General features: G+C 35.1%; 5 protein-coding genes across 6 annotated transcripts; 3 read left to right on the forward strand and 2 right to left on the reverse strand.

The window, feature by feature from the left end:
• Nucleotides 1-4688: 4688 nt before the first annotated feature.
• On the forward strand, nucleotides 4689-6590 carry LOC102592825 (protein NRT1/ PTR FAMILY 1.2-like). Its single transcript, XM_015312592.1, has 2 exons — nucleotides 4689-5550; nucleotides 5652-6590. The coding sequence occupies exons 1-2, from the start codon at nucleotides 4994-4996 to the stop codon at nucleotides 6547-6549; spliced, it is 1455 nt and encodes a 484-aa protein (XP_015168078.1). The 5' UTR covers nucleotides 4689-4993; the 3' UTR covers nucleotides 6550-6590.
• A 1631-nt stretch (nucleotides 6591-8221) lies between these two features.
• LOC107062223 (protein NRT1/ PTR FAMILY 1.2-like) lies at nucleotides 8222-9557 on the forward strand. Its single transcript, XM_015312603.1, has 3 exons — nucleotides 8222-8396; nucleotides 8493-8616; nucleotides 8723-9557. Exons 1-3 carry the CDS (start codon nucleotides 8222-8224, stop codon nucleotides 9555-9557), a joined length of 1134 nt encoding a protein of 377 aa, XP_015168089.1.
• Nucleotides 9558-10228: 671 nt separating this feature from the next.
• LOC102582103 (uncharacterized) lies at nucleotides 10229-16898 on the forward strand. 2 transcript variants are annotated; one of them, XM_006355896.2, is made up of 3 exons: nucleotides 10229-11080; nucleotides 11742-12032; nucleotides 16252-16898. In XM_006355896.2, the coding sequence occupies exons 1-2, from the start codon at nucleotides 10410-10412 to the stop codon at nucleotides 12004-12006; spliced, it is 936 nt and encodes a 311-aa protein (XP_006355958.1). In that variant the 5' UTR covers nucleotides 10229-10409; the 3' UTR covers nucleotides 12007-12032; nucleotides 16252-16898. The 2 variants fall into 2 exon arrangements, with proteins under 2 accessions (XP_006355958.1, XP_006355959.1); XM_006355897.2 differs by lacking the exon at nucleotides 16252-16898 and adding an exon at nucleotides 12884-12966.
• On the reverse strand, nucleotides 12435-16633 carry LOC102581780 (serine/threonine-protein kinase PBS1). Its single transcript, XM_006355895.2, has 7 exons — nucleotides 16448-16633; nucleotides 16112-16299; nucleotides 15728-15926; nucleotides 15486-15649; nucleotides 14768-14872; nucleotides 13265-13387; nucleotides 12435-13152 (listed from the first exon to the last, which is right to left on the reverse strand). The coding sequence occupies exons 1-7, from the start codon at nucleotides 16515-16517 to the stop codon at nucleotides 12916-12918; spliced, it is 1086 nt and encodes a 361-aa protein (XP_006355957.1). The 5' UTR covers nucleotides 16518-16633; the 3' UTR covers nucleotides 12435-12915.
• Nucleotides 16899-18686: 1788 nt separating the features above from the next.
• On the reverse strand, nucleotides 18687-21750 carry LOC102582667 (30S ribosomal protein S13, chloroplastic). The gene is made up of 3 exons (XM_006355898.2): nucleotides 21513-21750; nucleotides 20900-21124; nucleotides 18687-19017 (listed from the first exon to the last, which is right to left on the reverse strand). The coding sequence occupies exons 1-3, from the start codon at nucleotides 21624-21626 to the stop codon at nucleotides 18850-18852; spliced, it is 507 nt and encodes a 168-aa protein (XP_006355960.1). The 5' UTR covers nucleotides 21627-21750; the 3' UTR covers nucleotides 18687-18849.
• Between the last annotated feature and the right edge of the window lie 2134 nt (nucleotides 21751-23884).

The following is a 23884-nucleotide window of genomic DNA, read 5'->3' on the forward strand; positions in this document are numbered from 1 at the left end:
CTACTCCATTGAAGAGTCAAAAGTTTTGGACACTCTTTCACTTGATGAACTACAAATTTCTTTAATGATTCATGAGTAGAAGATTGTTAAACATGATGTAGAAGAGCAAAAATTACAAGTAACCACAACCTCCAATGATTATGAGCGTAGAAGGAGCAAGTGGAATGAAAGAAACTCATAGAGAACTGAAAAGGGAAATCACCAAAAGAATGGTCACCATAATCGTGATCAATGACACTCCTCCAATGGGAAGTCAAGGTTTGCAGATAAGTCTCATATCGAGTGTTATAGATGTCACAGGTATGGTCGTTGCCATTCTAAATGTCGTACAAATCTAAAAAATGTACATGAAGAGAACTCAAATTTTGCAGACATAACTAAGGATAAAGAGGTCTCTTTGTTAATGGTGAGCCAATCCTTGGAAGAATGCCACAAAAGTGTATGGTATTTAGATATGGGCTGTAACAACCATTTGTCTAGAAAAAAAATGTATTTTATGGGCTAGATGAAACTTTTCGCACAACAATCAAGTTTGGAGATAATTTCTGCATTGCTGTCAAAGAGAAATGGAAGGTGAAACTCCAAATAAAGTCTTCATCTATGCAGATTATCTCTGATGTTTCTTTGCGCCAAATCTTATCAGTGTGGGTCAGCTTCAAGAGACCAGATACGAGGTGTCTATCAAGCATGGAATTTGCAGAATCCAAAATTCTAATCTTGGATTAATTGTTAAAGCTAAAGATGACTGCAAATAAGTTTTTCCCACTTGATATGCAAAATATTGGCACTACCAATTTTTGTTTTTAAACAAAGTTGAATAGTCAAGCATGGCTCTGGCACTATAGATATGGGCATTTGAATTTTGGAGGACTGAAAATGTTGCAACAAAAGAAGATGATTATAGATCTTCCTAATTTTTATATTCCTACAGATATTTGTGAAGATCATGTCATTGAAAAGCAATCTCGCGATAACTTTCCAAAAGAAAAAACATGGAGAGCTAAAAGACAACTAGAGTTGGTTCATTCAGATATTTGTGGACCATTAAATCCAATATTCAATCGAGGAAAACATTATTTTATAACGTTTACTGATGATTATAGCTGAAAGACATATGTTTATTTTCTGTAAAAAAAATAAATAATCTAAAGCTTTTATCAGTTTCAAAAGCTTCAAAGCTCTTGTTGAGAAGGAGACAGGATGTTCCATAAAGATTCTTGGTACTGATCGTGGATGGGAGTATCTTTCACAAGGATTTATATTTTTGTTTTTAGTTTCATAGGATACAACGGCAACTTACAACAGCTTATACTCCTCAACAAAATAGAGCATGTGAGAGAAAGAATCAGTAAATCAAGAACGTTATGCGGAGCCTTTTACGAAAGAACCATGTTCCAAAAGTTATTTGGCCTGAAGCAGTTTGCTGGAGCGTCTTTGTTTTGAATAGAAGTCCTTCTCGTGCTATTCAGAACATGACACCCGAAGAAGCTTGGAGTGGACAACAAATAGTTGTTCAACACTTAAGAGTGTTTGAATGTATTGCATTTGCTCATGTTCCGGATCAGAAAAGGACATAGATCAATGATAAAGAAAATAAGTGAGTTTTCATGGGTGTTAGCATGGAGTCAAGAACTTACAAGTTGTATAATCATATCAGCAAGATGGTGATTATTAATTGTGATGTAGTGTTTGATGAAGATAATTTCTGATCATGGGAAGAAACGCCAAACAACCAACAACTTCCTTTGGATCTTGACGATGGATACAAAGAGCAAGAGCAACCAGTAGCTGATGAAGGTGCTTCTACCTTGGTACATCAATAATGCACTAGCTTCTGACCTCAACAAAATTGAAGAAGACCAACATAGATGGTAGATTATGAGGTGAGTGGAAATGATCAATCTGGAAATGAAGATTCATCTACTTATTTAACTTTATTTTCTGGTTTTGATCCCGTAAGATTTGAGGATGCCTATAAAGATGTAAAGTGGTAGAAAACAATGGATGCTGAGATTGCCGCAATTGAAAAGAACAATACTTGGGAGCTTACTGATCTTCCAAAAAGCCAAAGGTCGATTGGAGTTAAATTGATTTATAAAACCAAACTCAATGAGTCTGGTGAAGTTGATAAGTACAAGGCGTGCTTGGTGGTGAAAGGATACAAGCAAGAGTATGGTGTGGATTACAAGGAGGTCTTTGCTCTTAAAGTCAGACTTGATACCATCCGAATTGTGTTGGCATTGGCAGCTCAAAACAATTGGCCGATTTATCAACTTGATGTAAAATCAGCCTTTTTGCACGGAGAGTTGCAAGAGCAGGTATATTTTGATCAACCTCTTGGTTAAGTGATGCATGAAAGTGAGCATAAAGTTTATAGATTGAATAAAGGTTTTATATGGGCTAAAACAAAATCTCCGAGCTTGGTATAATCGCATTGATGCATATTTTAATCTATGGGATGTTGTTCATGGGAGTAACACAAGTCCTTCAGCTGACAGATCAGAAAATAGCAGTGCGTACAAGAAGTGGAAGCAGATTAATGTGAAGGCAGAGTTCATTCTGAAAAAGACAATCTTCTCCAATTTATTCGATCATATTATAAAGTGTAAATCAGCTCATGAAATATGGAGGAACCTCGATCATTTGTTCAATAATAAGAATGAAGCTCGGCTGTAGATGTTGGAGAATGAATTGGCTAACACCACTCAAAGTAATCTTTCTATCGTCGAGTATTTTTGAAGATTAAGAACTTATGTTCTGAGATATCTTTGTTGAATCAGGAAGAGGCTATCACTAAAGCACGAATGAGAAGAACTATCATTCGTAGTTTGAAATCTGAATATATTTTATTTGTGACGTCGATTCAAGGACGGGCTCAACAATTATCTTTGGAGGAGTTTGAAAATTTGTTGTCGTCACAGGAATTCCTAGCCAAGCAGTTGGCTAGTGTATTTATCAAATATGGAGAAGGAGATGCTCTTTACTCCACAAGAGAAACTTCAAAGGAAAATCAAGAGATATGTCACACTCTCGATCCTCAGATGCTTCAAGCTCGCTTAGAAAGAAGGAAAAATCTTCTAACTATTCTGGTAAGAAGCCTCTCAGATGTTATCGTTGTGGAGAAGTAGGACACACAAAAAGATATTGCCGAGCCAAGGAGAGCAATATGGATCAAAAAGTTGCCGAAGAAGAAGAAGAGTGGGGAAAATGTTTAGTAGCTGAGGCTCGAGCAATAGATGTCATGATTTCCATCAATCTTGAAAAAGACTGGATCAAGGATCCAGAATATAATATAGCCAATCATGTGGAGAAGCAAGAACTGATTTTGTAGTCATGAAACAAGAATTTTTTTAGGATGTTCCAATTGGTGATATGGTAGCTGCTATTGAAGAAATCAAAGAAGAAAATCTTGAACATGCAATATCTGAAACTACATGTGCTAGTGGTGACCTTTACAAAGAAAGCATTGAGAGAGATGTTTTGGAAGTAAAAGTATATGATCAATCATCTGTAATATCAAGGTCAATTAATGACTCAGAGCAAATTATGAAGGCAGATGGAGAAAGTAGAGATCAAATAGAGGAAGAAGCTGATATTGAAGTCTCTGAGACAAAGGTATGATTTTTGAAAGTTTTGAAGCTGCCAAAAAATCTATCGAGGAGATGATAAGATAATATAGCAGTGGATCATATGTTGGTGTTGAGACTTCACTGGAAATTGAAAGTGTTTCTATGATAATATAATTATCGAGAAACTAAGAGAAAGGGGGAGTTCAGGAAATCTCAAGGAGATAATTTACATGGATCATTCGATAACAAAAAATCTTTATTATTTGAAGAAGCAAGAGGAGTCCAGAACAAACTGCCGAGATTTTCCCCAAGATGTGGCTCAAAGCTTTGTTTGAGCTCCTCCACGACAAGTGTGGGGTAGTTTCCAAAAAAAAACAAACACTTTAAGGGGGAGTGTGAAAAATTAATGTTGATTTTGTGGAGGTACAAAAAAATATCTTAGATATTTAGTTGAACTTTCTAGAATTTTGTAGGGTAAATATCTTTGATATTTATATTTAAGAAAAAATCTAGATGTTCTAGATAATTAGATATTTATAGTAAAGTATAGAAATATCTAGATTCTTGTTATATAGTCAGAAGGTAAGAATATCTAGATATTTCTTGTAGATGTATCTAGAATAATTTCTAGAAGCATTCCTATACAAATATAAATAAGGGTGACATTAGGCATTAGTAATTAACCCAACCTAAGAACAACTCAAATCAAATAGTCTTCTTCCATGCCCATTTTTTTTAATCCTAAATACACATCCTCCATTCTAGCTTCCTCTTTTTTAGTTGAATCTTCCGATCTTAGCTAACGATTTTGGGCTAGCAGACGTATTCTTCGATTATATTTTTCTTCTGTTATTCTCTACACTATGAACTACTCTTTTCGTTTTAATTTATCTATCTTTCGTCATATATTAAAGGAAAGAGCAATGTGAAGAGGAAAAACAGAGAGACAAAGTGAAAATGAGGACAAAAATTAGACAAGTAGAAGAGAAGCCAAGAAAGGGTGGTCTTAGAACTATGCCTTTCATCATTGGTAATTCTTTCTTTTTTTTTTGTTTAAATTGTTTGCATGGTACTAATTAATTATTTTTTTATGTTTTTGTACTAGTGAATGAATCATTTGAGATGATAGCAACATATGGTTTACAAACAAATATGCTAATTTATTTGATGACATTTTATAACATGAGTGCTGCCACTGCTACTAGTATTCTTGGACTATGGGCTGCACTTTCAAATGGATTGGCTATTGTTGGTGCAATTGTTGCTGATTCTTACTGCGGTCGGTTTAGAGCTGTTGCCTTTGGATCCATCTCAACTCTTATTGTGAGTAATTTGTCACATTTTCACAATTTCAACTAATTGCTGATATTTTAAATTTATATAAAGTTGAACAAATAGACATTTGATCCCTTCTTCGACAGGGAATGATTGTTCTTTGGCTCACAACTATGATTCCACAACTCACGTCTGTATCCTGCTCTCACTTCCAACATGTTTGTAATGGAACAACAACAATCCAACTTGCTGTTCTGTTTTCGTCTTTTGGGTTTATGTCAATTGGAGCTGGTTTTGTTAGACCTTGTTCTATAATATTTGGTGCTGATCAATTGGAAAATAAAAAGAACCCCGACAACCAGAGGCGTATTGCTAGCTATTTCAACTGGTACTATGTTAGCTCGGGAATTTCAACTATGCTTGCAGTTACTGTAATTATTTATATTCAAGATCGTTATGGTTGGCAAGTTGGCTTTGGTATCCCTATTATCCTTATGTTTTTGTCTGTCTTAATGTTCCAAATCGGTTCTCCTCTTTATATCAAAGTGAAAGCTAAAACTACGGAAAACTTGGTCATAGGATTGTTCCAAGCAGCTGTAGCAGCTTTTAGGAAAAGAAATAATACTCGTCTTCCATTGACTGATTGTGATGAATACTATCGTTGGCCACTTGTATCAGAGGTCTTGACTCCATCAATGGACTTCAGGTCAGTGTTTCCATCTTTTCATCAATGGGATTTCTATTGTCAATATTACTCCAATGCTATGCACTTTCTCTATGTGTTGAAGATTTTATTGTACGTTATAGGTGGTTAAATAGAGCTTGCATGATTGAAGATCCTGAAAGAGATTTGAATCTTGATGGATCAGCTTCAAATCCATGGAATCTCTCTAGTTTGGAACGAGTTGAATCACTCAAGGCTCTTCTTAGAGTACTTCCTATGTGGTCCACCGGTTTTATGATGTCTGTGGACATGGGTGTATTTTCATTTTCCATACTTCAAACAAAGACCATGGATAGACACATGTTCCCTCACTTTGAAATACCAGCAGCATCATTCACTATGTTCTTGCTTATCGCTTTAACAATCTGGATTATTTTCTACGATCGTATTTTGGTCCCTTTGCTATCAAAATATACTGGACAGCCAAGAGGGCTAAGTCCTGTGACCCGAATGAGGATTGGTTTAATAGTCTCTTGTATGTCTATGGCATTGTCAGCCATAACAGAAAGAATAAGACGACAAAAGGCAATAGAGGAAGGGCATAAGGACGACCCAAATGCTTTAGTGAACATGTCTGCTATGTGGTTCGTGCCACAGTATGCACTACTCGGAATGGCTGAGGCTGCCCATACAGTTGGACAGATTGAGTTCTTCTACTCTCTACTACCCAAAAGCATGTCCAGCTTCGCGTCAGCTATGCACGCTGTTGGGAGTGCTGTATCGAGTTTGATTGGAAGTATAATGGTGAGTAGTGTGGACTGGCTTTCATCAACTGGAGGTAAAACAAGCTGGCTTTCGAGCAACATTAATAAGGGTCACCTGGATTACCATTTCTGGATGCTTACTTTTTTGAGTTTGCTAAACTTGTTATATTTTCTGGTCGTCTGCCGGTTTTATGAAACTGGTAATGATGAGATCAGTAGATCACCTCACGTGGCCGATGAGGAAGAATGTGATTATAGACTCTTACCTGAATCTTGATTATATATTGTACTGCATTCTTGAATAAATGAGGCAACTACTATAATTATGTTAGTCAACTAAGTGTTTACATGTTTAAATCGGGTTCCTTCGTAGAATTGCGCCATATGTTCTACTTGATCTTTCTTAGAATGAAGGATATATATGTTTTAATTTTTGGACGATAGAGATAACAATGTCCCAAAAAACAAAAGTATATTTATTATCATTTTTAATAGTTCGAGATATATTTATCCTTTTTTTATTTCCAATAGCACGTCAAGTAAACTAAAAATGAAGAAGATTACAACAACATATCCAAAACTTGCCACTATCTCAAGGAGTAAGACACCGTTTTCGAAAGACGGCTTTAAGTGCAGCAAATCGACGACAAAGAAAACAGTTGGAAAATGATGAAGATTAAATAATTGAAGTATAAAAACCGTCATTTTTTAGGAAACTGCAGTTTTCCAATTTTTTCTCAAGATAATAAAACGCTATAATAAAAGGAAAAAAAAATGAATGATGCAAACATAAAACAGAAAAATATTACTATCTAATGAGCAGCGAATTTCGATCAAAATCGTAAAATTCAAGTTTAGCCACATGCAAATCTAACACAGAAACCCTATCTAGAGAATCGCACAAAGAAATTTCAAAAAATACAACTCAAAGATGCAAGTACCAAAGTCTGGCAGAAATAAAAGGAATTGACCTTGGGTTTTGATGTGTTTCTGTACTGATACTTCATCGGTGAAAGAGAAATAGATTGCAGTGAGCTTGGAAGAAGAAGAAGCGACACATGTTCTTCATTGAAGGCAAAAGGACACGTACAACTTTGAAATTGAAGTATGCCTCCGTCGCGAGATAGTTTAACTTGATAGAAAAAGATTGAAGTATTGAAAGCACTCTAAATTTGGTGTAAGTAATTAATTTCATCCCGAATTATTGATAGCCTGGAAACACCTCTCTACTTGACTAACTAAACTTAGATACATCATCAATCTCATATTATAAGTAGTCTCAAACTGGAGCATGCTACTCTTAATAAAAAACCGAAAAAGTTAAAACACCGTTACACTTATTTTCATCTTAGGACAGTACACCAAAACAATTAAAGGTAAGAGCAAGGTGAAGAGGGAAAAAACAGAGCTGTAGATAAAATGGAGAGAGAAGCAAAATTAGCTGAAGAGAAGCCAAGCCAAGAAAGGGTGGTCTTAGAACCATGCCTTTCATAATTTGTACTTCTCTTTCATTTTTTCTTCTTTAAATTGTTTGCATGCATTAAGTATTTATGTAATTTTGTTTTTTCTTTCCAGTGAATGAATCATTTGAGAGAATAGCAGTTACTAATGAACATGATAATCTACTTGATGACATATTATAACATGACTGCTGCTACTATTCTTGCATTATGGGCTGCATTTTCAAATGGATTGGCCATTGTTGGTGATTCTTACTTGGGTCGGTTTAGAGCTGTTGCCTTTGGATCCATCTCCACTCTTATTGTGAGTAATTTGTCACATTTTCACTTTTGCAATGTTTAATTCGTCTATTAAACATTCTTCTTCAACAGGGAATGATTATTCTATGGCTCACAGCTAAGATTCCGCAACTCAATAAGTCTTTACCCTGCTCTCACTTCCAACATGTTTGTAATGGAACAACACCAATCCAACTCTCTTTTGTGTTTATGTCAATTGGAACTGGTTTTGTTAGACCTTGTTCTATAATATTTGGTGCTGATCAATTGGGGAAAAAAGAGAACCAGAGGCTTCTCGATAGCTATTTCAATTGGTACTATGCTAGCACGGGGATTTCAACTATTCTTGCAGTTACAGTTATCGTTTATATTCAAGATCGTTATGGTTGGCTTTAGTATCCCTGTTATCCTAATGTTTTTGTCTGTCTCAATGTTCCTAATCGGTTCTCCTCTTTATGTCAAAGTGAAAGCTTGCTCATAGGATTGCTTCAAGCAGTTGTAGCAGTTTTTAGGAAAAGAAATACTCGTCTTCCATTGACTGATTGTGATGATTACTATCATTCACCGCTTGAATCCGAGATCTTGACGCCATCAAATGACTTCAGGTCTGTCCCTCCATTGTCAATATTCCTCATTCGTCTGAAACAATTTTATATGTTAAGCAAATTTCTTTGCGGTTACTCTTTTCACCGGTGCTATATGATATTGCAGTTTATTGGCATGTGATTTTATTGTGTGTTTAAATAGAGCTTGCGTGATTGAAGATCCTCAAAGAGATTTGAATCCTGATGGATCAGCTTCAAATCCATGGAGTCTCTGTAGTGTGGAACAAGTTGAATCACTCAAGGCTCTTATTAGAGTACTTCCTATGTGGTCCACTGGTTTTATGATTTTTGTGGCCATAAGTCAATTCTCATCTGTACTTCAAGCAAAGACCATGGATAGACATATCTTCCCTCACTTTGAAATACCAGCAGCATCATTTAGTGTGTTCATGATTATTGCTTTAACAATCTGGATTACCTTCTACGATCGTGTTTTAGTCCCTTTGCTATCAAAATATACTGGACAGCCAAGAGGGCTAAGTCCTGTCATCCGAATGGGGATTGGCTTAATAGTCACCTGTATGTCTATGGCGTTGTCAGCAATAACAGAAAGTATAAGACGGCAAAGGGCAATAGAGGAAGGGCATGAGGACGACCCAAGTGCATTAGTGAACATGTCTGCTATGTGGCTCATGCCACATTATGCACTACTCGGAGTGGCTGAGGCTGCCCATGCAGTTGGACAGATTGAGTTCTACTCTCTATTACCCAAAAGCATGTCCAGCATGGCGTCAGCTATGTACACTGTTGGGACTGCTGTGTCGAGTTTGGTTGTAAGTATTCTGGTGAGTGGTGTGGATTGGCTTTCATCAACTGGAGGCAAAACGAGCTGGCTTTCGAGCAACATTAATAAGGGTCATCTGGATTACTATTTCTGGCTACTTACTTTTTTGAGTTTGCTCAACTTCTTCTATTTTCTGGTCATCTGCCCGGTTATATGAACCTAATGATGGGAGCAGTAGGTTATCTCATGAGGCAGAAGAAACACAATGTGATTATAGGCTTTTACCTGAATCTTGATGATATGTTGTACTGCATTGCTGAATAATATACTACTATGCTAGCTAGGTGTTTGTATATGTTTAGATTTCTACATTTCCTTTGACAGAAATGTGTATGATGTTTTGGTATCAGTCTATCAGACTACAGTGTGTGGAAAGTTGCCTCTTCATCCTTCAAATTCTTAATGATCTAATTTGGGAATCCTTTTCTTCTAGAGAGAAACTTATAATAATGTGATGAGAATGCCAAAGTAAAAATCTTATTAGAGATATTTAATGCATTACAAATGCCACATCATCCTCTCGTAGACCATAATTATACTTTCTCCGTTTCAATTTGTTTGTTCTATTTTAATTTGACATGGAGTTTGAAAACTTTTGAATTAGATATATTGTCTTAAATTAAAAATATACAGATCTTGTGGTCTTAAATTTGTCGCGTGTGAAAAGTTGGAATTAAAAAGACTAAAACACAAAAGGAATAAATATAGAAAATATATCAAAGTTGCAAGGATGAAAGCAACTTGACCAGATGAAGACAAACCTTAGCTTCTTCCCCATCACTCAGATTCAAACAAACAAATTGCAACTCTGCAAAAAAAGACTAACTAATTTATAAAAATTTAAAATACACTTATTTTTTTTACTTTCTACATATCTTAATTTTAATTATCAGACACTGTCCATTTCTTTAGCCAAATCTTAAGGCACAAATTCCCCTTTTGCCACATCCAAACTTTCAGTTCAGCCAAGCAATTTTCCTATAGTCTCCTTTCTTCTTCTTCTTCTTCAATGGCTACTGCAATTTCTTTATCATTTTCTTTAGACCCTCAATCTCACCACAATTACCATAATCATTTTCACCATAATACTAGCTTCAATTCACATAAAGCTTCAATCTTTACCCCAAAATATACATTCCCTTTTGTAATCTCATCAAAATCACACACATCAAATCTGATTATCCCACTTTCAACTTCCCAATCTTCTTCATCTTCTTCCTCAACATCACCATCATCAGTCCTCCAAACCCCACTTCAAACAGGTAGATTTCTCACAAATCAAGAACTTGAAAAGCTTGAATCTTTAGGGAAATATAGGTATTTTCAAGAATTGGAATCTGGGTCATTGTGGGTTCGTGTGATGAGGGAAGAAGAGATGGATGTTACTGTTTGGTTGTTGGCTGAGTCTTTTGCTGAGTCCATGTTGATGCCTAAAGGGTATGTCAAATTCTTGGCATATTTAGTGAAGCAATATATGATTGAGAGAAGAGCACTGATGCCCCATACTGCTACACTTCTTGGATTCTATAGAGAAAATGGAGAAGATGCAGATTTGCAATTGGCTGGAACTGTGGAAGTGTGTTTTGACAAAAGGGGTGCTAATGCTAATCCTCCCACACCTACACCTCCCAAGAACTCTCCATACATTTGCAATATGACAGTAGATAAGCTGCTTAGGAGGTGTAGTTTAACTGCTTCTTTCTTAGTACTCTCTCTGTTTCAATTTGTTTATATTACTATCTTTTTTAGTCTGTTCCAAAAGAATGTCTCTTTCCCCCTTTTTAGACATGTTTAAGATCAAGATTCAAAAGTTTTCCTTACTTTCATAACCGTCGTGCCAAGTCAAAAGCAGAGAAATAAATTGAAACAGAGGGAGTACTTTGTTTCTTGTGTTAATTCTCAACTGATATATTATCAGTTCTCTATCTCAATCAACATATTGATGATGGGGAAAATTAGTTAATCAAATTGGTTGTAAAAGACAAGAGGTAAGGTATAACGCCAAATCTGACTCTGTTGTACTATTCAACTAATTGGTTGTGGTTGACTTGTTAGATATGCATGTATATGTTTTTTTTTTTGTGTGTGTCTATATATATGTGTGTCATTAACTTGTCAAATATATGCCTTGAGAGTGTAGAAGTGATTCAAGAGTTTACATGGATTCACAAGAGATCATTCTCTGGCTGTATATGTCCCCTTCCCAATGTCTTTTTCTGTTTGAACTTTTGACATAAACTTGCATAGGAAAAGTTGATGAATGTAATGTCATTCTTATTGGAAGAGTATATGGATGATGGACTAGTATTGAGTTTCAGTATTTGTTATTATCATTTTACAGAAGGGGCATAGGTTGGCATCTGTTGAAAGCAAGCGAGGAACTAATTTCTCAAATGAGTTCTTCTAGAGAGGTTTACTTGCACTGTCGAATGATTGATACTGCTCCACTCAACATGTATAGAAAAGCAGGATATACCATTGTTGAGACAGACAACATTTTTATCTTGTTGACGTTGCAGCGACGCAAGCACTTGATGTGCAAAGTCCTTCCAGATTCAGAAAGCCTTTTTGAAGTTGATGAATACACTTCTTCAGCGGACACATGAACATGTATACATAGACAACTTTTGAGGTATATTATTTTCCATGGTCAAGCCCCTTTTCATCTCTCTACATGAAATATCTGTTCTTTGGGATCTATCTGTAGTCTATTTGTTCTGCGTTGTTTGTACATGTACATAATCAAACTTGATTTAGCTTTTGTTTTCCTTTTTATAACCTGAATTGGAGCTGAAACTTATATTAACCTTTACTATTGTATCTGTGATGAACTAATGAATCATTACTCCTTTATCTTCCTTAATTTTAACAAGAATGTGTCTGTTTTTACACCGGGATGATAGCTGTCTTCAGCTTTCTATGCGTGTATGTAGTATCATCAGAGGTTAACTTTTCCAGGGAATATGACAAACTTAAATATATCTGTTTTAAAAGCAAAGCAGCCAAGTGAAGTCTTAGTTTTCATTCTCTGATATGTGAGGATGAAACATTATGAATGTTATACATAACTACATATTTTAACAGGAAACTCAAGTAATTTTCTGATAAAATTCAGTTCATTTGACCAGAAATTCTCACCATTGATTCTATTAATTGGCAAACAAATGTGTACATAATCAAATCTCTGCACTAACGTGTTTGAGAAGAAGTGGGCTTGCCAGGAAAATAATAGAAGACATTCATGAGAATACTGTCTTCCTAATCTTTAATACCTCCTTGTTTTACTCAGACTCGTCCCGGTGATTATTAAATTATTAAGAAAACTCGAGATGTTCTGCTTGAATCTGGGTTGTGTTCTTTTATTACTTTGACAACTTACTATATCCTACCATTCTCATTGCTCTTTCCAATGTACACTTGAAACTTTTAGCTGATATTGCAACTTCTGAATTGGAAAAATCCTTCTTGGCGCATATTGATCAGATTTTGTGTCATCCATGTCAATGGAGAAGGTCTCAGATCATTCTGAATGTATGCATAGTCATGTTTAGCCCTTTCGTATTCGTGTGGAGGATCAGCTGAAGTTCTTTGATGCAGTCTACCATTGAGGGCCTTTCGCTACTGTCAGTTCTCACACAGCGAGATGCTAGGTTAGCAAACATGGTGATAGACTCCATTGTGTATGAGCTCCTACTAAGCTCAGGGTCAATCACCTTACGCAGCTTCTTCTTATCATTCAATATATGTCTCACCTGCGGTATCCTCAAAGAAGTGGATGTCAAATAGTGCAAAAAATTTCCAAAGATATTTCATTTTTTGAACACTTTTCCTATATGATGCTAGGATTATTGTTTTGGTCGTTACCTGTAGTACTAAATTCTGATCACTTGGTCCAAGGGTGAGGTCCACAGCCCTGCGTCCGGTTAAAAGCTCCAGCATAACAACACCAAATGCATAAACATCACTTTGTAAAGTGAGTTTTCCGGTCTGTTCAAAAATAATATTAGCAAGGTTTTTCTGAAAGAAATGTTAATGAGGAATAACTTTTTGCTGCTATCGATACAATATTTATATCACAAGAATAAAGGATGAGGCAAGAAATTTCTTGACATTCATTCACATGTTTGCAACAGAATTCAATTAAAACTAGTCGTAATTCCTTCTAGCAGGTAGAACGTTAATAGTATTTGTTTTGAAAGAAGAAGAAAAAAAGGCTGACCAATGCATATCTGTGTGTATTTACCGTAGAAAGTAGAGGAAGGGAGTTGATCATTATCTAAATTGACATTTAGCATCAGCATTTATTGAAAATGTTCATCACTCTTAAGTGAATAAGGGATTGTAGTGTGGGTTCGATTGCTCCATATCTATAAAGCAAGTCAAATAATTAGGACTATATCAATTCATAATCTCCTCCTATTGTTAGTTTAGTTTCTCAATTTGGGGGTGAACATTTGTCTTAAAATGTCTTCACTACAGTAAGGTGTAATTGAAGAAAAAAGCTTAATAGTTGATATGTCAGTATTAGCCTGTCTGAAATGTTGACTAACTTAGATAAAGGCAATTTCCCTCACTGAAGTCGGATTTACTCAAGCTTGCAGTTCTGTTGGCATTGGAATGGAACATATCTTGTATTACGTTTTCCTGATGGATTAAGTTTTGATAAACATGAAATTAGCTACATTTTCATCTTATAAGATAGGATGGTTTCAGTTTGATTGAAGATTTATTCTGAACGTGAAACTGCTTTTTCTCTTGAATTTCTTTATTATTTAAGAAGATACAAGGAAACAACTTAACCACATAGTAGATTTCTCCTTGAATAATGAACCAAACATTAAGACCAACTCTTTTGCATGCCACTTTTAATCCTAAGAGAAAAGGAAGCTAGAAGAACAAAGAGCACTATACATATTTAAAAAGGAAGATGAATTATGTATGTGGTTTCTTCTGTATTCCTTTCCCTGATAAGCTTATTCCCGTATACTCCTTTTTTTCGTAACGTTTTCTTGTGTGCTTAGGAGAAGTATTGTTAGTCAGCAGCCACTACCTAATGCATTCTGTTTCAGATTACTAATTATTCTCTCATTTTGTAGTTTGCATCTTGCTTTTGTGTAGTAACACTTTGGATTATTTTTTTTTGTTTCTTACTCTCTTCATCATTCTTGTGTTATGGCTTTGATTTGCTTGTTTCCTTTTTTATTTGCTCATAGAGAGAGCTTTGGGAGGAGGGGAAATGTCAGTAAGCTAGACAGCACATTGTTGGTTGGTTTGTTGTAATGAAGAAAACGGATAATACTTAAATAACAATATGATATCCAACTTTATAGATACTTCAGACATAGATTTGATATGCAAGCAACTCACCAGTGTATATTCAGGGTCAAAATAGCCGAAAGTACCAAGTACCCTAGATGTCACGCATGATTGCTGCCCTTCTGGCATCAACTTTGCAAGTCCAAAATCTGATATCTGTGCAGCGGATGAGTATTGATTATCTATTAGGGTGTGTTTTGTATGAAGAAAAACATTTCCGCTGCATGAGTATTGATTATCTATTAGGGTGTGTTTGGTATGAAGGAAAACATTTTTCAGAATATGTTTTCCAATTTTCTCATGTTTGGCTGACATAAATGTTTTCCAACTGGACCTATTTTCCTCAAATTTAAGGAAAATGACTTCCCTATACAAACTAAGGAAAATATTCCAAAACTCTCCTTCAACCTCACCACCTGACCCTAACCCAACCCCAACCCGGGATACTACTCAAGGCCTAACTCCCAACCTCGACTTGGAACCTGATTTTTGACCCTGAGCTTGGCCTTGACTCGGGACCCGACTCCCTATTATATTATTTTTCGGGTTTGTTGTCTTAGTATTTTTCCCATATTATATATAAATGCTCTTGAAACAATATTTTCTTCTTACGAACCAAACACTAGAAAATAAGTAAGAAAACCACTTATTTTCCAAAAAAACATTTCCAAATTTTTTCCTTCATACCACACACACCCTTAGTTCTATGAAGAGATCCCCTCCTATCAGAAATATGAAGAAAATTAGAATGGATGAAATGTTGGAGTACCTTTGCATCATAATTAGTGTTCAAAAGAATATTGGTGGATTTGAAGTCCCTATGAATTATAGGAATTCCAACAGCTGAACTTGAATGCAGATATGCAAGTCCTCTTGCTGCCCCAATAGCAACCTTTAGCCTTAAGGGCCAATCCATCTTCACCTCTGCAATCCCTGCAGTTTCAGTGAGACATAGTTAGGCATCAAAAGGTAAGAGTGTTCGAATCAGGAAACTTCAGCTCATAAACCAACCATTTAAATGATCTTGAAGGTTCCCCTTGTGCATATACTCATAGACTAGAAATCTGTGCTTTCCATCTGCACAATAGCCTATTAGTGATACCAGATTAGGATGATCCAGTCTGCTCAAAATATCGACTTCCACACGAAACTCACGCTCGCCTTCTGCTTCCTTGAATGAAGGTAGATCCATTTTCTTGATTGCTACAATCTTTCAATTGGCAAAACAATCAAAGTCTATATTAGTTGATCTGCTTTCTCAAGTTTCCAGTGTTACACTAGATGAGACACACATGAGGGTTTAATCATCTAATTTGTTATAACTTTCTCAAGTGAAACACGAAGAAAATATACGACCAATGTGAAATTCTCTCTTCCTTATCTTGTTTGTCTTACCTCTCCAGACCGCAGTGTGCCCTTATAAACTCGACCGAATCCTCCTTTTCCAAGTAGATTGTCATCACTAAAAGAATTTGTTGCCTCCTCCATTTCTTTGAGTGTGAAAACTGATGACCCATGGCGTCTCTTTGCTGCAGGTGGATTCTGGTCTTCGATTTGCCAATATTCTACTGGTTTATATATCCCTGAAAACAATCATGTTGGATTTTATAACATGCAGAAGCTATATGCAACTCTGTGAAGTAATATGATGCAGCACAGGCAATCACAATAGCATGATAAACATTGCTGCTATATTAAGAAGAGGAAGGATATGACAAGGCTGAAACATACAAGGATTTAGCATATCCTCAGACTTGCTTCTCCGACGTTTGTTCCACGCTGACACCAAACCAAAAGGCATGATAACTGTTCTTTCAATAGATTCAGATGCTTGCTTGTGTGTTCAATGATGTATTACATTTGATAAGACAGTAAACTTTGATGGAGAAAAGAATAAGTTGTAGAGAAATTAATGATAAAAAAACAAAACAACTCGAAAACTACAGAATAATTAGGCATTCAAACACAACCAGCTGAAGGAGAAAGAAGAAGAAAGAAAAAATAGATATAGAAATATATTGGAAAGAGGAGATAGATAGAGTTGTATGAGAATCCTGTTGGAGTATGTACAAAGCAAATGAGAAGTTAGCTTATGACAAGTACTTGACATTCTAACAGCTTGTTTGGATGGTTGTTATTACCTATTGTATTCTGTTTTGTTGTTAGTTTAAATACAACGTTTGTTTTGATTGTTACTTAAATTTTATTGTATTGTATCATTTAATTCATCATTAGGTAACAAAGAAAAGTCTCATTTTGTCCAATGGTCTATTTGGCGTGACCGCATCGTTACCTTTTTTTCTCTTCATTTTGTCTTTTACTTATTATTAATAATCTTATTTTATCCTTTACACTATTTATTATTTTTTGTGGTAGTTCTTTCATGTACGTATTTTTCTTGTAGGTTTGTCCTTCAAATAGTTGATATGTTACATTATGTAGCAACGGAAAACGGTATAGTCTCTCCAAATGTTGTATTTGTTAACATAATACAGTATGATACATTATAAAACAATACGTAACAACCATCCAAACAGTGTAAGCACTGTTATCACCCAACAACCTAAGGCTTATCACTTGAAGGATAAGAAAAGCAAGAGATGGAATAACAAGTTGCTTACCTTCAAATGAGAAGTGGGGTGGGTGGGTGTATGTATTGAAAAGGAAAGAGGAGCTGCAAATTTAACATAACAATCTCTTTAAATTGCAAAATGCTCTTGTTGGAATGTCATTTTCTTGGATTTCTATAAAAAAAAATTGCCTCAAAATTCTGGTTTTTACTGTTTCATTGATGTAACACTTAAATTTTGAGTGTTTATAAATCCATATTTTGTATTGTTGGTATGTTTTTATTCTTATAGTTACGGCTGGTGAAATTTTAGTATTTATTGACGGTATGAAATGAAAATATTACAAACAAAAAGTTGCAAAACTTTGGAATGTTTGGTATTTTTTATTTTTTTTTTGAGTTTTAGTTTAATGTACTTAGAATGGATAAAGGTTGTCTCAATTGTAAAATTCGAAACATTAATTCTAACTCGATTTTGAAAGAGTTAATACATCAAAATCTCCCCAAACTATTCACATTTGTTAGTTTAAAGTCGTGACCTCCTAGTTACATGGCAGCAACTTTACTAGTTATACCAAAACTCTCGTTCAAAACCAAAATAAAAAAAATAAAAATGGGGGTGGGGAAACACCAATATCTCATTTATTGGTGAGCAATCTGTTTGTTAAAGGATAACTTAAGAGGGCTCTTAGCTCATCTTGAAAATGAAAAACTCTACCAAAGATTTTCTTCAAGTTAAATGCACAATCTTCCAGAAACCTTAAGAAAGGATAACTTTGAGGGCTCTTCTGGGGTTGTGACGATATTGAAAATGATAGACTACACCGTCATCAATCAATGCTAGTGTGAGGTAGCAAGTACATAGTGAAATACGAGTAAATCGATCTGAACATCACTATTGTGAAAAAAAGAAGTCATCGCCTTCAAGAAACCTGAGAAAAGTGAACCTTCTTGTGTACTAAAGGGGTAGGACTTAACTTTCATGCTCATGCATGTGAGCTAAAGGGCAAGCTAGATCTCGTTTAATAAAAAGGTGCCACAAACTCTACGCTTTTATTTAGTTCTCAAAATGACCTAACGAGTCATTACATTAATTAACAATGCTATGACTCAAATTGTAGAACTTTGGTATCACACTAATGCAAATACTTGGCCCAAACACATGACTGAACTTGAAGCTTCAACCAAGGCTCATAGATAGGGACTGCACTCCATAGGTCGTTACATCAACAACAATTAGTATGACACCATACGTTACTTAACAAACCTTTCTTCTGTCAACCAAATCATCCAATCACAATGACGTAAATTCACAATTACTCCACATGAAAACACATTTAACAAGATTTGAGAAAGAGATTATGCTTATTTCATGTGTCATCTCACTCAAGAACCACAATATAAGCATCAACACTCTTTCTTGAAAAACCCTTATCTTGAATTGTAGAAAAATGATTTCAACGGAAATACTGTTCGTAACAAACAAATGCACAGTTTGCCATAGGAATATAGGGTATAACTTTTACAAGTTAGTTACCAAAAGAAATGAAAAATCGATCTTGATTTAACGAGGTGCCTTCTTCTTTCCTGCAATTGCTACTTTCTTGCCCTTCAAAGTACGGCAATTGTTCTTTGTTCGCTGACCTCTGCAAGGCAATCCTTGGATGTGCCTTACTCCTCTATAGCACTGAATCTCCTTCAACCTCCTAATGGCAAGAGCATTGAATCTCCTCTGATGCCAACACCACAAGTATATAATCATTTTCCCATTTCAAATAGGAAGCATCAATCAAACAAACAACCTTATACACAAGAATCTCAATCGACATTGCCAATTGCTAAAAACAAGCTATCGATTTCTTTCTGTGATACATTTCCATAAGAACTATTTTTCTATAAGAACTGTTTAATTTGGGATAAGGCTGTGATGCATATAGAAGCCATGATCCTACATACCCACCTAACAAATACTCCCTTCGTTTCAATTTGTTTCTCCAGTTTTGACTTGACACAAAGTTTAACAAAGTTTAAGAAAGTAAAGAAGACTTTTGGATCTTCTGATTTTAAACTAAAGATATGTGGAATGTACTAAAATGTCCTTTGATTGTGTGGTCTTAAAGATGCCATATGGAAAGTTGAAACTAAAGAGTTGTCAAAATAAAAGAGAAAGAGGCATGCTTTTTAAAATGGACTAAAAAGGAAAATACGACAAACAAAAGAGTATGCTATACATTTATATAAAGACACCAAAATCAAGCCAGTAAAGTATGTCCCTGGTATGATTTCTACTATTTCAACCAAAGAAGATGATGAAACGATGCACAAATATATAAAAAATGAAGAGGACGAATAGTTTCCACTAATTGAAATACAAAACAAATATCTGAAAAAAAAAAAAAGAATGAGGAGACCGAGATGCTGCAAACCCCAATCCCCCCCACCCCACCCTGCGAAGAACAATTTTGCTTCTACAACCGTCCTTACTCAAATTTTTGGGTAAGTTAATCAAAAATACATATAACAGATAGAGAGACCAAAATTGTAGCTTAGGAAGAACACTTTTTTAAGACTGACTGTCTAGGAGGTAGCTGCTACTACTGAGCAATGTCTCTACTAACTGAAAGCCAAGCACTAAAATGTGCCTTAAGAAAATAACATGTACATGATATTTTTTATTTTAGTTTTAGTTTATATTCTTCTGTTAAGTCAAGGGAGGCATTCTCAGATGAATTAAACCTCAAAGCAAGCGAGCCACAAAAAACCGCTCGAGGAAAAGCCAAAAACAATTGGACAGTAGAAAAGCAAGTCATTGGGCATCCATCTGTTACTAATTCTGTTGTCAATTAGTGTCTTTACACAAGATTACAGAAAATCTATATTTGGTTGAAGTTGTGGAGAATATAGATTGAGTTGAGCCATCCTCTAACTGAGTTAATGCAAAGTTATAAATAGACGGTTCCCTACAATGCTACCATGTTTTTCCTTTTGGCAGAATTAGTACATTTCCCTACAAAATGCTACCTTTTTCCTTTTTAGTAGGATTATTGGTCACTTCCCTCCAAAAATGTTTGTTAATATGCTTTCCTGCTCCAAAAACAACATACCAGTTTAAAATTTGGAATCCAAAATTTAGTCTAAGAAATGTATTTCCCCTCGAAGCAAAGTTCAGACTCCATGAAAAAGTTGGTAAAACTAATAGGTATGAATTATCAAGAAACTCTAGTCAAAATCAAAAGAATGTACTCTTCCAATTAAAAGCAAGATTACTAAAGTACATGATCTGATAGAAAATAATTTAAGACATCGTTCTCAGCTCAAATATGCTTCTTTCCATGTAAAAGTTGGACCAAACATTGATTTAAGATACCCCTCAAGTGAAACTATTTTTTTGGTTCAATTCCTATCTTGAGACAAAATGAATTAAATTTCTTAGAACCCCAAATGGCATAATGACAACTAGTTAAACTATAGAGCTAAAATAAACAGCAATCACAGCAAAATTACATGAACTAGAAATCCAAATCAAATTACCTAAGCATATAAGTTTCAATAAGCATATACACACTGGAACGAAAACAAACATAAAATGTATAAATTAGAGCAAGGAAACTCACAAGGTCTCCTTCAATCATGTACTTAGAGACTTCTTCACGAAGAGTGATAAGCTCCTCTTCCGACATGTCTTTCATCACTTTGTTCTCCATTTGAAGGTCTACCAGAATCTGGCGTGCAGCGGTGCGGCCAATTCCATGAATGTATTGCAAAGAGAACTCAACCCTTTTGTTGTTTGGAACCTCCACTCCTCCCACACGCACACACTTTATAACCAAACCTCCAGTCTACACAAAACTCATTCCAGTTCAAACTCAAAACAATCAGAAAAATGGAAAATTCAGCAAACCAAATTCAATTCCAACTCAAGAAAGTCCAAAAATATGAAAATTAAGCAACCCCAATTCAATCCCAGCTCAAAAAGCGAAAACTTTAGCAAAAAAACCATGTTGGGTTACTGAAAAAAATTTAAGAAAAGACAAAACTCATTCCAATTCCTACTCGAAAAATGTAAGAAAAAAAATGTAATCTTTAGCAAACCCCATGTTTGGTTACTTAGAAAATTGCAAGAAAAGACAAACCCCATCCCAATTCCTACTCAAAAAATGTAAACTTCAGCAAACCCCACGTTTGGTTACTGCAAATTTCAAGAAAAGAGAAGGGAGTGAAGTGTACCTTTGGAAAAGATGTGGGAGTGGAAAAAGAGAGGGAACTGTGCTTGGAGATGGAAGATGTGTTGCAGATAAGGGAGAGGGAAGGTAGTACAGGAGTTGCTAGAGTTTGCGCCATTGTTGAAATTCTTGATTGATGAAGAAACGCAAGGAGAAGGAAGAAGATAGAGCCTTTTCCTGGCTTATTTTGTTATCCTTTGGGGAAAACTGGATAGGGAATGGAGTTCTTGTTTTCTACATGGTTTGCTAATATGGAGCCCCGGTTTTGTTATGAGTTTTTTTTTGTTTTAAAAAAAGGAATTAATTTTATGGTATTCGAGCTAGTTTTTATACACTTCGACTAATTTCACGAGATGTCTATCACCTCCTACCAACTAACTTTGTCTATCAAAGTTCCTAGTTTTTGTTTGTATCTACTAATTTGAACTTGAGACTTTATGGATCACTAAGCCACATCCAATTTTTTACGAACTAATTATGCAACATAGTCCTTCGGCCATTTGCTTAACCAAAAATTTAGCCAAAATTTCAAAATTACTGAAATTGGTCAAAACCTTGTTGTTCCTCCTTCCCATTTCATTATTAATGGCTTCTAACCTTTTTCATCTTTTCAATTTCGCCATTAATGACTCCAGTGGCGTTGCTAGGATTTTTAATAAGGGGGTTTAAAATCTGAAGAACTAGACACACGAACTAACCGAGGGGGTTCGACATCTACTATATATACATAAAATAATAATTTTAACCATATATAAATAGTAATATTTTCCGTCGAAGGGGGTTCGGATGAACACCCTAACAGAGGGGTGGTTCCACCACTGAATGACTCCTTTTCCTTCTTCCTACCTCTTCCTCCTCCTCCTCCTCCTTCTTCTTGTTCCATGTCGTTATTTTTTCTTCTTTAAATTTAACGTATAGTAAATGTGAATCGTTTTGAGTGATTATATAGTAAAAGACTCAAAACGTCAAGAGGATTTCATATCTAAATTTTGAGACTGTTTAGAGATGATTTTTGAGTTCATCGAGATTAAATAGTTAGTGTATACTTTTAGTATATCATAACATATAGTCACTGTATACTTCATATATAGTTAAACTATATTCAATTTTTTGAGTGTATCATAACATATAGTCAGTGTATACTTCATATATAGTTAAACTATACTTAATTTTTTTAGTGTATCATAACATATAGTCAGTGTATAACTCATGTGTAGGTGAGATATATTGTATAGCAACTGTATACTTTCTATGATTTCTGGCAAGCTATGTTGTATAGTCAATGTATGCTTTTTGCGACTTTTGACTTTTTTATGTAAATAAACACATGGTTATATTTATTGTAAACTAGATACTTTATTGTATATATTTGAAATTAGCCCTTTAATTTGTAATAACTAAAATGTCATAATTCGAACTCTGCTCTTTCTGGTCACGTTGTTTCAATTTGTTTGTGTTACTTTTCCTTTTCATCCGTTTAAGAAAAATATCTTTTTTCTTTTTTGACAATTTTTTAATTATATTTTTTCACATAATATATTTAAGATCACAAGATTAAATGATATTTTGATATATTCAACATATTGATAGTTTAAAATCATAAATTTAAAAGTTTTTTTACTCTTTTTTAAACTCTGTGTCACGCCCCGAGCCTACACCCTGGGTAGGACTGGCACTCAAAGACCATTGCTGGTCCCAAGCAAACCCTTGGCCTGACTTTCTGAACTTAGCGGAAGACTCTAAACATGATTACAATAATCAAAGGAACTTACTCAAATAGCTTAATAATATAACTTAGAATGTTAGAAGAATTAAACATTCAACTTGGCCAAAATGGCAACCTAAGTCTTAACAAAATATAAAATGAGAAGACTAAAGAACTAATAACTGACTATCTATGAAGCCTCTAAAATAACTGAGAGGGATGTTGGGACAGACCCCACAACATCCTAATGAACTAAACTAGAAAGCAAATAAAGGAGTCCTCTGGAATGCAAGGAGGCTCACCAACATACTCTGAATGCTCAAGCTGGATCAACGAGACGCTGGATGCTGATCCTGGTTACCCGTGTCTGCATCATAAGACGATGCAGGCCAACTGGCATCAGTACATTGAATGTACGAGTATGCGAGTTGGAATGCTAAACAATACATAGGCTTGAAAAGATTCTGAAAAAAACACTTACCTTGGCTCTTCTCAACTCATGAATAACTTAACTAAAAAATAAAGCAATGAACATATGCAATATATGAAAAGCTTTATAAATCAATAAAAGCAACTTAGTTCATTAAAGGAAATGCAGTAACAAATTCAACTTTACTCATATAATAAAATAATATAGTTTCTGTGGGAGATTCTCTAACCGACAACCACCA

Source organism: Solanum tuberosum, unplaced genomic scaffold, assembly GCF_000226075.1.
Source record: "Solanum tuberosum cultivar DM 1-3 516 R44 unplaced genomic scaffold, SolTub_3.0 scf00210, whole genome shotgun sequence".
In the NCBI taxonomy this organism is placed as follows: Eukaryota; Viridiplantae; Streptophyta; class Magnoliopsida; order Solanales; family Solanaceae; genus Solanum; species Solanum tuberosum.